The sequence below is a fragment of the Melanotaenia boesemani genome, chromosome 23 (genome assembly GCF_017639745.1).
Source record: "Melanotaenia boesemani isolate fMelBoe1 chromosome 23, fMelBoe1.pri, whole genome shotgun sequence".
Taxonomy (NCBI): Eukaryota; Metazoa; Chordata; class Actinopteri; order Atheriniformes; family Melanotaeniidae; genus Melanotaenia; species Melanotaenia boesemani.
This window is the reverse complement of record NC_055704.1, coordinates 11979354-11993256: the sequence shown is the minus strand read 5'-3', so window position 1 is coordinate 11993256 and position 13903 is coordinate 11979354. Positions and strand designations below refer to the sequence as shown.

The 13903-nt window shown below is 38.7% G+C and overlaps 1 protein-coding gene across 2 annotated transcripts; it reads left to right on the top strand.

Moving 5' to 3' along the window:
• The first annotated feature begins 606 nt into the window (after positions 1 to 606).
• On the top strand, positions 607 to 6242 carry ccdc107 (coiled-coil domain containing 107). Of its 2 annotated transcripts, none has more exons than XM_041977950.1 (6): positions 607 to 952; positions 2311 to 2525; positions 2613 to 2682; positions 2777 to 2867; positions 3179 to 3288; positions 3999 to 6242. In XM_041977950.1, the coding sequence occupies exons 1-6, from the start codon at positions 811 to 813 to the stop codon at positions 4343 to 4345; spliced, it is 975 nt and encodes a 324-aa protein (XP_041833884.1). In that variant the 5' UTR covers positions 607 to 810; the 3' UTR covers positions 4346 to 6242. The 2 variants fall into 2 exon arrangements, with proteins under 2 accessions (XP_041833884.1, XP_041833883.1); XM_041977949.1 differs by having other exon boundaries at positions 2613 to 2694.
• Positions 6243 to 13903: the final 7661 nt, after the last annotated feature.

Genomic DNA, 13903 nt, shown 5'->3' with positions numbered 1-13903 from the left:
GGCCAAGAACTTAACCCCCATCATTAGCTCAATGCTGTTTGCGCTAGGACTCCTTTGCTGTCCTAATTATGCCTGAAACAAATACGAGGTCAAAAACTAAACATTTTGAAGTTTTTATATTGAAAGGATTTTTTTTGTAATATCTAATAAACACTTAGATGAGACATGGCCCAATTTAACAGTTATTTATTAATGACAAGGGCAACAGGTAACAGCAACACAGACCAATGACAAGGACCAACAACAGAAAGCAATGACATTAACCAATCACAGAAGGTAAAGACACATGCAGAGTACTACAACGTCTAAATAAATATGCAGCAAACACATGCAACAAATACTATGTTCAACATTTACATGTGCAACAAACACATGCAACATAGACATACGCATAAAGCAACAACACTTAGCAAAAACATTTAAGAACATAGACATCAGCCAAAGACACGTAGCAACAACACAGACCAACATCTACACACATCACATCTACTTTATGGTTGACACAAACGGAACCTCATATTTTTTTGACACAAACGGAGCCTCACAAACTTCCGGTATCTTATTCTGACAGGGTTTGCCAATTTGTCGCTACACCGGAAGTACTCTGCGGAGTTTACATGAAGAGCGCAGCTGTTTTGGGTTCTTCACCTTGGATTTACGTCTCAGATGGCACAATTTACGATGGCCATCACCTTGACAGCCTGATATTACATTTGGTTTTAGTCTCTTTCAGTTTAATCTTTCAGCAACTAGCTCGTTTTGTTCATTTTCGGCAGGTCTTTCGTCCCTTTTCGTGTGTTGAGGGAGAGGATGGTTTTGTCAACATCACAACAAGTCGCCCTGGCGTTTACGGTCGTGCTATTCACGTTTGTTGTCTTGCCGAGATTGTTCGGTGTTGGTGGCGGAACAGCGGCGAAGGAATCTAAATTTGACCTTCGTTACAACAGAAAAGGTAATAAGTCCCGCGCACACATATGTTTTCATATGAATATGGTTCCCTAAACGGATGCTCTGTGTGTGGCCTTGGCCTGTGAGACATTTCCCTCGATCTCTAGTAAATATGAAAGAACAACATGTTCTGCTCGAGGCCAATATGGTGAAGGTGTGTAACTTTGGTTTCTATTTAGTGAATGTTTATTAAAGGTGCAGTTCATCCTAAAAATACAAGCGTCACCGTAGGATCTATGTATTACAAAAAGGCAAGATTTCTCATGAAGATAAAGTATCGATCTATATCATAAGCTGTGTCTTTTTGTTTGGGTAGTTTTCAGGATGACATTAACTTTTATGCTATGAATATTATTGCATTATAGGGGCACCTTCTTAAAGCAAGAGGTGTCTAGCTCTCAGATCTATGTACATCTGGTTGTACTTGAGATTCTTAAGTCTTGGGGGGCTTTGCATGTGCTTTGTGTGTGTATGTGTGTTTAGGATTATTATCCTTTTGTAGGAAACATAGTCTCAGCTGTTTTATACAAACAGAATGGCATTTATCTTTTTCTCCACCAATGAAGTTTTGGCTGCACTACTAGCTGCAACTTAAAATCCAGAGCATGATCATTCCACCCCCGTACTTAGTGGTTGGAAAGGTTTTCTTTTATTTAAATTCTACACCCTTTATTATTAACTAACATGGTGCTAACATGAAAGATATGTTTGTGTAAATAATGTTGCACAGAGGTAGAGTTCATGACGGGCCCAGAGTCTTCAAATTTTAAGCTTTTTGTGGATTTACTCAGGGCAGAATGTCACCTTTTTACAGTGCATGGCTTCTATTACCAAAACTGTACAACTAAAGAAGGATATACCTCCTTATTTATGTGATAATATATTATATGAGAGGTTACCACCTCACTTATTTAAGCGAGTTAGTTGAAGAAGGTTGCAGAATTTCAGCACATATTTTAGCTGTAACAGCTAAAAAGCCTGTCTTTTGGGTCAGGGTATGGTGAATGTGTTGGTGTACTTTAAAGCCCATTCATACCAATCCATTGTGGCTTGAACACCACAGTGCATTTGTAGCTGAACATGTGCCTCTGTGGCTGTAATCTAATTGCCATTTCCAGCATGATAATGCACTTAGCAAAACTGTATTCATGACATCACCCCATTAAGTTTAGTGGATTTCAGTGGCCTTCCCATGGGTTTCGTGTATCTTTCCATAAATCACAAAATCTCTAGAGGTGCAGCATTTAATAAGAACAGAAGCTCACAATTTTTTTTTACTATCGTACTAGTGGTATGAATATATGGATGGTAGTCTGTTAAGGCTTTAGGATTTTATCCTTTCATGCCTTTTTCCTGATGTAGGTCCGGGCCCTGGTGCAGTGAGAGGTCAGCCCATCAATGTGAACTCCCCTGGCTCGCATCAGACCCCTGAGAACATCCAGCAAATGAAGAAACGTTTGGAGCAGGAACTGAAGAGTGACAAGTACAAATCTAACAACAACAAGGGCTACGTGTTCACGCTGATGCCCCTCTACGCCATCGGAGTGGGAGTGTTTGCAGCCTATAAGTTCTTGAAGGTAACCGATAATGTCAAGTTGCATGGATTAAAAATTAATTATGAAAGTCAGTCGGTGCAAAATGTGACTTTTTTTTTCATTTCTCAGATCAAGTCTTCAGATGACAAAGCACAAAAGGATAAATTTGCAAAAGGGGCCATAAAATCTGTAGAGGCAGGTGTGTGCTCCAGTACGTCTGTTTGCATATCTGTGTTTTCTTTGAGCACACATATTTGTTAACCGTAGATAATTAACATGGAGTTTTCACACAGAGAACCAGTTGAATGAGTTGGAACAAAGACTGGCGCAAACTGAACGGATGCTCAACTCCATCCTCACACAGCTGGACCCACTCACCAACTGGTGAGTCATGATTCGTGTCAGTTTCCACACACTGTGGTTTCCAAGTGTGCACCACACATCATTTTCATATTTTGTATGCACAGTTTTGGCTCTGAAACATGATCCTCCGTCAGCTCTGTCACATTATTCTTTTGCTTTGCCTCCTATTTTCTGTGGTGTTTGTAGAGTGAAGGGAGAAACGCTGATCAGTTACACATTTATGATTGCAATATCATGTACTCTATGTACATTTCAAAGAGTCTAAAAGTACAGTGCAACATTTTGAGTGATGCATCAATTCATTGTCTAATTTTTCTGTCCTTGTTCTGCAGTGTGAAGTCGGTGGCCCAGGAGCAAAAGAATGAGATAATGTCTCAACTCCAGACCATCCGGTACCTGATGAAAAAAAGAGGAATGGACTGTCCACCTCTGAATGTCAACGGTTAGTTGATGAACTCCGTAGCTCTAGATATTTAACATCAGTAACTGCAGACTCTTGGTTGTAATGTTGCCATCTATACTGCAGGCTGGGTAATATGTTAATGCAGGTGTGCTGCAGTCGCAACTCTGCCACTCTGACACCTTTTTTTAGATTCTATTTTGCATCTCATTTGTCATTTCTGAATGTGGTTGAAGTTGGATTTGTGACAGCACCTGACCATAAAAACTATAACTTTTATTGCAGCATGTTTTCTCTTTGGAGAAGTTTCATTCATAGCTGCATTCATTTTTCTACAACATCTTGTATGGATGATGGAAAAGTTGGGCCTCTTTGTCAAGGCTTTTCTTGCACATCCCAAGGATTCTCATTGGAGGTTAAAGTCTGGACTTTGTGGTGGATAATCCATGTTTGAAAATGATGTTTCATACTTCCAAAACCACTGTTAAGGTTTCAGATACTCAATACTTGGTTCTTATTAGGCTACAAAGCTATTTTGGCTTAAGAACCTTCAGTTCTTTTCACTAAGTGTGTATGAAAAAGCTACTTTTATTGGGTGTCTGGTCACGGCTACATTTCTTTTTCGAAGATGATGCTTCCAGGTTTTATTACAGACCATACAGTTCTGACTTACTGACCCTTCTTACTGAAATCCACATAACTTATAAAATGCCAAATATGCATAATGATACATGTCATTTTCTGTCTTTCAGATGCTTCTTATGAACATAATCTAGATGACCTCATTCAGTCCCTCGGGGCCAGCAACACCACAGCTGCAGTGGACAAGCAGCCCTCTGAAGAGACAGCGGAAGCTGCTGAAACAGATTCTGAAAAGCATTCAGATGATGAAAATGATGCCACAACAGAAGGTGAAAAGGGGAAGGAGCTCAGACCAGAGGAAACAGATGGAGAAGCGGCAGCAGGAGGAGAGGATGTGGAGGCAGAGGAGGAGGAAGATGGGTTGGAGTTCATGGAAGACTCATGCAAGAGAAACATTGAGGAAATCGGAGCAGAGCAACCAGCGACCAGTCTCAGGCGGCGCAACAGGCCTGAATGAACTCACTGCAGGACTTCCCAATAGTACAGAAATGTGATAGATTATTATAAATATTTATTATCTGAAATGCTTCCATGTCATTAGAAAAAAAAATAATTAGAAGAAAGTTTGACAGTAAACACAAAGGGCTCTGTTTTTGTGTTCCTGTAACAAAGACTTGCATGAGCTGCTAGTGGAGATGCACAAGCTTAATGAAGGCACGATGAGACGCTTCACACACATTTACTTAGTGCTGTTTGTAGAAAAATGTAATTTTAAATAAAGGGGAAAAGTTAGGTTTGTGGAAGCGTACTAATAGGTGACAGTGAAAACATATGCGCCACCACAAGCTTCCAGATTTCCTTCAATTATAGATCGCCAAATCATCAGTCATACTAAAGAACTTAAAGCCGGGGCTATAGACTATTCCCTTTTATAGGCACTTGGTGATAGTGGGAATAACTTTCAGCTGGTAAAGAGTTCTAACAAACACAGTCAGCAGCGGTCTGCTTTTATTGATGTTTTACTTGACCTTTATGATATTCAATTTTCTTGTGCAAACATTTGAACATCAGCCCCTTTTTCTGGTCGCAAAAGTCTGAGCTGGACTAACTGGTTGCTAATAGTCCCACTGTGGCTTGCTACAGTCTTTGTGTGGGCATGAAAATAGAGCCAACAGCACTAAGTTCTTAACTAATTTTATTTGTCATTTAACACACTAACATTCACTTTTTACAGCTTTATTCTTTTATGATTCAGTAATTTTGCACCTGCTTGAATTCAGAAACCAAACATTTGAAGCGCCTAAAATGCAGGAGGTTGCTTCCATGTCTTTATGTTTTGGCTTTCGAGCATCTCTTGATGGTAGGAATTCAAACACAAATTGGCTATGATGGGTAAAATAAAAAAGAAGACTGGGCTGTTGTTGCATTTTAACCATTTTAACCCGTCTGTACCATTATGTGCTGCCACCTACAGGCTACTTTTGGAATGGCAAGAATTCAATTAATTAGTTCAGATAAAACAGTCTTATTGAATCTTATGATTAAAAAATGTGTGCTTTTCATTTGTATTCTTTTAAATATATATTTATTTTTTTTATTACAGAAGGGACTGGTACTGATGCTGCTGGATGCTGGATGCTGTTTAGACTGTAGAATATGTTAGTTTAAAAATGTGAACATGGGCTTGTGGCATGGTATTTGTACATCAACACATAACTCTGCATGTTTTTTTTTTTCATTTTGTGACTGCATGAAAATGACAATCATTCAATCAGCCAGAAACACACAATCTCACCTCTTTTACACTGTTTATTAGTTAGATAGACATTTACCACTTTGCCTTATATTTGTTCCTTTTTTCCCCAACTGTTGGTTATGAGGTTTCACATTTAATCTGTTTAATAATTTGCATCAAACTACAGGGTGTTCCACTTAATTTTAAGATGCACCGTACTAATTTGACAATAACTGTTAAACTAACAATGGCTGCTACCAAAATAACAGATTTTTTCATGAAATTAATGTGCTGAACAATGAAAAAAAATATAAGTAAAGCTAGCAGTAATTACATCTTTAGCCCATGTCAGGTGGATTTCTTATTCGTTGTCTGTAATGTAAAACCAAAGCATTAATATTTTGCAATTACCGCCTTATTTGAGATGAAGGGTTTGTTGTGTAGATGCAGTGTGTTTGTTCAGCTTTATATCTTCACTTTTTTTTTCATCCTCACGTCCAACGCTTCACATTTAGTCTGTTACCACAACCTGAAAACAAGTCTTTGCCTTAAGTTATTTTGTGTGTAACGTTTTTATCACCTATTTTCTTTTTGTGCATTTTTACACATGTGCATTAAATGTGTATTTTGTGGGGGGGCTGAGTGAATAATAGTAGATAATAAAATTGCTTACAAAGCTTTCTGATGTTGCCGTGATGGAGCATTTATTTTGTCCCATTCTTCCTCCAAATGGTGGAACAGCACTGGGTCGCTGTTACGTTACAAGTTCTCCCCCCTCTTCTTCCTCACTCATGTCTTTGTAACAAGTGCAGAATGTGCTTTTGCATCGTGTTGTTGAATAATGTACAGATGTCCCAGGAAAATATGTTGTCCTGAAAGCTGCATGCATTGCTCTAAAAGTGGAGTGGAGGCTTATGGGTATAAGACTCCTCTTGATAATCTGATTCATTTATTCATTTATTTACTTTGAATCATGGAATCTATGAAATCTTGCTGGACCTGACTGGAGGGGACAGCAAAATGAAGCAAAAGGGAAAGAAAGGGAAAAAAACACCACAGACAAAAGGAAACAACCCTTCAGTCCACACCATCACCAGACTTGTACATAAACACACCAGAAAGTTTTCTATGGCTTTTACAGAAAAACAGAGCTGCCAGTGGTTAAGAGTTCTTAAATAATAACCAAATCAAAAAGAAATATCACAAACGCATCACAACAACAACCAGATACAAACTCACAGAAAAAAAAAGAAAAATGAACTTTTAGAGTAAAAAGCCACTGGACAACTCAGTGACTGTGTCAGCATGCAGAGTATGAGGAATAAGGAGTGATCAGTGATGAGGAGTGGTGAGTGTGATCATGCAAATGTGACCACGGGAGAGCCCAGACCCACGGCACAACACCCCCATGCCCACCCAGGCCTCCCCCACAAGTGCACGTAATCCCTCCCCACTCCACATACACACTTTTGTCCTTGCACAGTGCCTATTTCTAAAAGTTCATTTGTCACAGACAATAAAGCATGGGGAGCTAAAAGAAGTGAAGTTACTTTAAGGTGGGCTGAGGCAAAAATAACAAACACAAATCCCTAAAAAGCTTCCCAGCAATCCCAGCTTTGCACCTGCACGCTGAAATTTTACATAAATAAAATACAGCATACATAAGCTGATCCTTTCGTTCAACTATCTTATGTGTCAGACGTCTATAAGCCTGTATGTTTAAACTGAGGTAAACGGGTGCAGACCCTGCAAATATGGGTGACTTCAGATTGATTGCTGCGGCCATGTGCAGCCAAAGAGTTTCTTCCCAAAAGGTGTGGAATCCTGAATGTTGAGCACAATACATGTTTCCACTGTCCATCCGAGAAGCATCTGAGCCCAGAGAAGTCAACAACACCAAAAAGGTTAACTTATTGCTTGTATTTTAGTGTTTGCCCAAGGTTCCCACAGTAATCACATGTGTGTGAGATTGAATGTGCAACTGATGAATGACGGTGTTGCTTAGCTCAGGCTTGAGTTCATTTCCGTTTACACACTAGGGTTCCTCAGGTTTCCTCACATTGTCTATGAATGACTGGACAGAGAAATATGCAATTTCTTTCCAATCCTTGGAGAAATATTGTCTTTAAATCCTCAGCTGATCATTTTACTTCAAGGCGTCAACATTTCATTGATCCTGGGATTAGTTTTTTTTTTTTTTCCAAATCATATCACCTGTGAACATTTCCAGTTTTAAATAGCGTCCCTGTTGTCTGGGTTTTTACTCTTAGTTTAATTTCTAGCCTTTAATGTGTGTTTTATGAGTTTCCCTGGTCTTTTCCTGCACCCACACACTCAACCATTAACACCAACCAGCTGATAGCATGCAAATCAATAACTTCAGTGTCCTGACAAAGGTCTCTATATGTCTTCTATTCACATGAGGACCAGAGTACTGAAGGACATGTCTGCAGCCACAGTCCTGTTCACAGTCCACAGCTGAATATATTTCACTTCATTCTTCCTACTTAATTTCAAAACTTTAAAATCTGGTTCATCCCTGTATCATCAGCATTTATCCTTGAGGTGTATTCAGCTAGAGGAGGTGTTGAAGACCATTTGCAACCTGCAGATGGTGCCACAAGAACATGAAATCAGCTGTCTGCTGAGAGGCTTTTTCTGCAGAATATGTCAGATTTCTAAATTTTCAGTTTTCATTTAACAGAAAATATGAGATAGAGGAAAATATATTTTATTTTAAACTTAGTCAAATAAAAACAAAAATGAAAATAAAGAGAAAGCAATGATGACCGAACTGTAATGCAAGCGTCTGCCTCATTTCAGTCTAAGAAGCCTTTTGAATTTTGAAGATTTCTCTGAAGCATCCTGGTGAAATAAACTGCCTCTTCTAATCCTAACTCATAATTAGACGTGCAGAGTTTATTAATGACTTCCTCTCATGCAGCACAGGAAAAAGATCTGGGATTCATCGCAAATTAGCTTGGCTCTCTCAATTAGGAGAGCAACATTTAATCAGCTCACTTGTCTTCCTTTGGGATCTCTGCCTAATTCCATTCAAAGGCCTGTGGTTTGCAGGATATATAAATATATATAAATATATATATCTTCCGTTTTTCATGGTTATGAATGCAGTTAAATACGTTCACATCACAGCCTACACGGGCTGCAGATAAACTAATTGCCTTCACAGCTCCCTTCAAGCTACGTCGGACTTTGAACACCACCAGAATTTTCTCAATAGTGTTACAGCATTTAGTGTTTTTATGTGTGTAAAGACATCATATTTAAAACAAAGCCAACCAATCATTTCTTTATTGGCAGAGTTAACGTGCTTTCATGAGGCGTGCATAGCTGGAATTGCCTCTGTGATAGGCTGTCTTCTGCTTTATAATGTAAGTACCATAAATTTAACAGTTCATGGAGTAAAACACTGAGGTATATTTGGAAATCTAAGTTTTTAGGGAGCCTTTTTGTCTTTTTCTGATCCTTAATAGGGTTACATTTGCGTGATTGCATTCATCATTAAACACATATTTGGCACTCACAGAAACACCCATGCATTCACATTCGCTAACATGCATGTTTCCACAGTAACTGTGTTGTCCTGCAGGAAAAATCAAAGGAAAAGTTGAAGTGAATATATATTCAAAGACCATCAGGGGCAGCAGTGGCTCTGAAAATAATGAAGTCATCTGCATCCAGCAAATTTTCCCCTTTTCATTTGGAAAAACTTCTAGGAAAGATGTACCAAGCTTGTGGGATAATTCCCAAGGAGTTTTTGATTGCATAACTGATTAAATCTAAGTATTCAATATAATATTTTTTGCAGTCCATGGCTTGTGTATCCCCACATGTAATTTCATCAGCTGCATTAATCACCTTAAGACCACAAAGCCATCGTGCAAATGTCCATGTCTAGTCTAGATTTAATGCCCATGCAGACTGTATCTATGCATGCACGTAGATCAATTTTCAAATTTTCAATTGGAAATATGGTGCAAAAAAGACAGAACAACGACTTCAACTAACAGGAAAAGTAAAACAGCATAGATGCTTTGCTTAAAGAGAGATTGCATGAGAAGATTCGCTGGACAGCAAAACTATGAAAAGATTAGTCGTCATGCATCGATTGTTTGGATACAGCTGACCTAAATCTAATCAGTTTGCACACATGGATGAGGAAACAGGGAAGTTGGCTTTAGTAAATGTGGCAGCTCTTCTCACAGCTGTAAAAACATAAGATCTCAGCTTGTAAGCAGTTCACTTTTTCTGCATGATTAAAAAGGACATCTGAAATGCAGCTTTTATTCTTGGGCTTCAAACAAAGAAGTGTCCTTTTGGTCCTCGGATGTCTTCAAAGTCGGCAGGATTGTGTTGTCAGAGCTTTGTGAGGAAGGCAGAGGTATTGTGCTTCATCAGATATAAATCCAGTAGACAGTGTGTACAGAGCTGTACTGAAAGTTCAGACTCAAAGGGCAGAGAACTCTCCCCGCCTGTCTGACAAGACCACTGTCTTGTGCTTTATTGAAAGCAACTATCATCATCTAGACTCACTTGAGTCTATATCATGGAACATTGTATACTTCTCTCTTTGGTCCTTCTGTTTTTTTCTTTCAAGTCAGTTCCAACTTCATTAAATAACTTGGAAAAATATTTTTTTTATTATATTTTCTGTTCATTGTAGGTCAAATTAAAATTAATTTGTTGTACACAACTATATTTAAGTCCAAGAATTCTTGTGGAAACCACCCAAGACAGTGTGTCTCGCCTCTATCTCCCTCTGGGACTGATCCTGTGGCTCTACATGGGCAAAATGGACCGAGCAAGGACTTTGGCTTTCTAATAGACTTTTTTTCTTTTTCCCCTCCAGTTTCCGATAAAGATCAGCAATCTGGCTGCTCTATTTTTAGTGAAGATATTACAGAGAGAGAATGAGAAGGGGAGGAGGGGAAATAGTGACTCCAGCTCTGTGTAGCAGTTGGCCTCTAGAGGGCTGCAGCGGCTGGAAGGGATTCACGGAGCTTGGTAGCAATCAGGAGGGACAGATTGATGTAGGTGTGACTGAAGGGCGAGACTACTTAAACCCAGCGGGCGAGCTCTACTATGAGCGTTGATTCCCTGGCCTGCTGGTGAGATGAACTTTTTGTTGTGTTTCTTGTACTGTCTTATGATTTTTAATTGTGGGTCTGCCATAAGCTGTGACAAGAAGCTTAATGTTTTATGTGTTTTGTTTTTAGGGACAGCACTGGCTGCCGTTTGTTTTAGTTGATTTTACATGGTTTGGTTTATCCTTTTTATTTCATTTTAGAGTAATTCATTTAAGTGGTTTTAGCTTTTTAACACTGTCTCCTCCTGTCTTCTAGTGCTGCGGCTGGAGCGTCCTTCTCTCACTGGTGTTGTCTGGGACTGGGAGTTCACTTAGACTGTGATTTGGTTTGTGGTGCACGCAGTTTCTAGCATGGTGTTTTTGTTTGGAAGTAATTGGATTTATGTTTTGTTTGTAGTATAACCCCAGTCCCGCCATGGTGAGTGTCTGGGTTCTCGGCCGGAGCTCTACTGTCTATCATCTTGTCTTTCATCGCTGTGTTTTAAGGTTTTAGTTATGTTTAATAAAATGGCATGTGTCTGACCCACACTGACCATTGTGGCCTCATAATTGGAGCCCCTACGTGCTACACGTATCACTGTACACCCACCCCGAGGTTACATCTGGATGCTGTTTGTTTTCTGTGCTCCAATTCTGTTTATAGGCAAGGACTGTGTTATTCCAGTCTCCTGCCTTCTGTAAAGAATAGCCTTAAAAGAAAAACATTAAAATGATCAAGCATCTTAAATAAATATTCAGATGCTAGGCTTCTTTCAAAAATGAAATGGTAATCAAGGAGTTTGTGGGAATTGTTAATGCTGTCTGATGGGTCTTTGCCTTTTTTTTAAGCAGGAGTGATAATTGCTATATTCACATCCCTAGAAAAATGGCCTTGATCCAAGGAATCTTGATTCATATTAAACATTAAAAGCCTAAGCTATCCCCAAAAGTGGTGTAAACTTCAGGGGGAATTTCATCCAGCCACAAGGATTTGCCAGAGGACATATGTAAGGCAGCATCCTTGAGTTAATTTAAGGTTATGGCTTTAAGTTTGTAACATCATCTGCTGATAACCTGGGTAGGCGTGTTACTCAAAGCCATTGTCATTATGAACAACCTCCAAGCTGTATAACTCAGAATTAATTCAGGTTTAAGCCTAATCTCAAAGGTAGAGTGTCTGTATCCTGAACCCACACTGGAAGCTGGTTCCACTTGAGATAAGCCTGATAATAAAAAGTTCTGATTAGCATTCTGAAAGTTCCAGGAACTACAGGAAAGCCAACAGTCAACAAAGAGTGAAGTGATAGAAGATGGAAGAATAAAATATTTAAAATATGATCAAGATTTTGTGTTAGGGGAAGCAATTTGAACTTTTTAACCATTAGCCCTATTAGGCATTTACAAATTTCTTTTATCACAACTGAAGGTATGATAGTGCCAGTCCTTAGCTTAATTTTACATGTATTGACCTTTATTAAGATTTCTGACCATTTCACATGGGTGAAAGAAGGCAGCGTTCGAAAACTGTTAAAACTGAAGTTAAAGGATATATCCTACTACATAAACCCTATACAGTTTATTCAAATTCACTTTTACTTACTGAAGACGTCTCACATGGTCATAACAGCTGGACAATAAGGATTATCTTTAACTCATCACATTTAAAAATTTATTCATTATTAAAGACAGCTGAGAGTTGTCTGGACCAGAACTGTTGATGGCTAATTTGACATTGATTGTGTAAGTTTGTAAAAACCTAAATAGATATAAGCAGGCATCAATGGTAGCAAAATGTAACTCACATAATCTGAAGGAAGCCTTTGTGTCTATGTTAACATTCAGCTCTGTTCCAGCTTATCTTCCCACCACTTTCCTTACTGTAAGCCACCACAGACTATAATTCACAAGAGAACAAATATGACTTTAGAAGTTAACCTCTGTGCTAAAGTGTAAGTCCACATTGCACTTGGGTTATTCTTTAGTTCCTTGTTGAATGTTGCTGAAGTGAGCAAAAGGCCTTTCGGCTTTAATTATCACTAATCACAAGGTTCGAAACATTAATTCAACCTCCACCTAAAAGCACTTTGGGAATACAGCTGTCACTTTAAATGGAACACTCCTGCGAGTCTGCACACTGAAGCTGTTAATAGATTAATAAATTCATTACAGCACCTTGAGAGGCTGTGATTCATTTCCTTCTAACCATTTAGACCCAGTTAATGCTGACAAGCCAATAAAAGTTACAACAAAATACATATTACTGAAAACAGTCATTAAAATTCATTCATTCACAAAGTTTAATTAATGTATTAAATTTGTCATTTTTATTTATTCAGTAATATTGTTTATTATTTTTAATTCATTCATTCATTAGAAACCCAGACTATAAATACAAAAGCACATTTGATGACAATAAACAAATCAGCCCTACCAGGAAATAATTATGCATGTCATTATGGAAAAGTTTCCTGCCGTGGCTGTTGACTTAGTTGTGCCGAGATCCCCTAAAGATGTCACTCATCCCTCCTCATGATGTGGTAACATGTCAAATGATGGCCCTTCAGGTTGACAGAATTTTCCAACACTAATCATGAACAAGAAGGGACAGAACAGATAGTTTGCCACAAGATGCTGCATTCCTTGTAGAGTTTAATCTGTTTTGTACCTGTTGGGGCAAAAGCATCAGAGCCAGTGACTCAAATAAACTGGACTAAGTGATGGAGACAGCTGGCTCTGTGCTTGGGAGTACTCTACTCTGAATCCCCCAGAGGAAGAACATTACAAAAGCTGCTCAAGACTCCATATCACTCCATAGTGGGGAAAAAAAAGAACTTTCAGCCAGAGGCTTCTTCAGCTTTTCAGGTATAGGAAGTAATTTATCCTTATAGATTCTTTTTACAAATTTATTTATTTAAATTTAATTTTTCCTTACTGATGATAGCAGATACCCCCACACCACCGCCACCCTCCCCCTGGGTTGCCAGCAGTTAGTCAAACTCCTGCAACTTCTACCCCAAAGGATTCGTTTCTTCTTTAACAGTTAAAAGTTTAAATATTTGTCCAAAACTAGAAACACATAGCCATGACAATCTCTAGAATACCCTATGAAAGTGACCAAACTCTAGAAATTAAAGTGATCAAGAAGAGATTAGAGTACCACATTATTGCTGTTGTTGGGAAGTAGGAAGTGTGATTGCCACATGCTGTCAGGGTTAATGGTTCGTCATTTGGGGTCACGTAGTGATGCTAAAAGA

What these genes read in the sequence shown, in the direction of transcription:
- ccdc107 (XM_041977949.1), top strand. Translation starts at nt 811, where the DNA reads ATGGTTTTGTCAACATCACAACAAGTCGCCCTGGCGTTTACGGTCGTG. An exon ending in CCTTCGTTACAACAGAAAAG is followed by an intron (nt 953 to 2,310) that starts GTAATAAGTCCC and finishes TTCCTGATGTAG; the next exon opens with GTCCGGGCCCTGGTGCAGTG. An exon ending in AGAGGCAGGTGTGTGCTCCA is followed by an intron (nt 2,695 to 2,776) that starts GTACGTCTGTTT and finishes GTTTTCACACAG; the next exon opens with AGAACCAGTTGAATGAGTTG.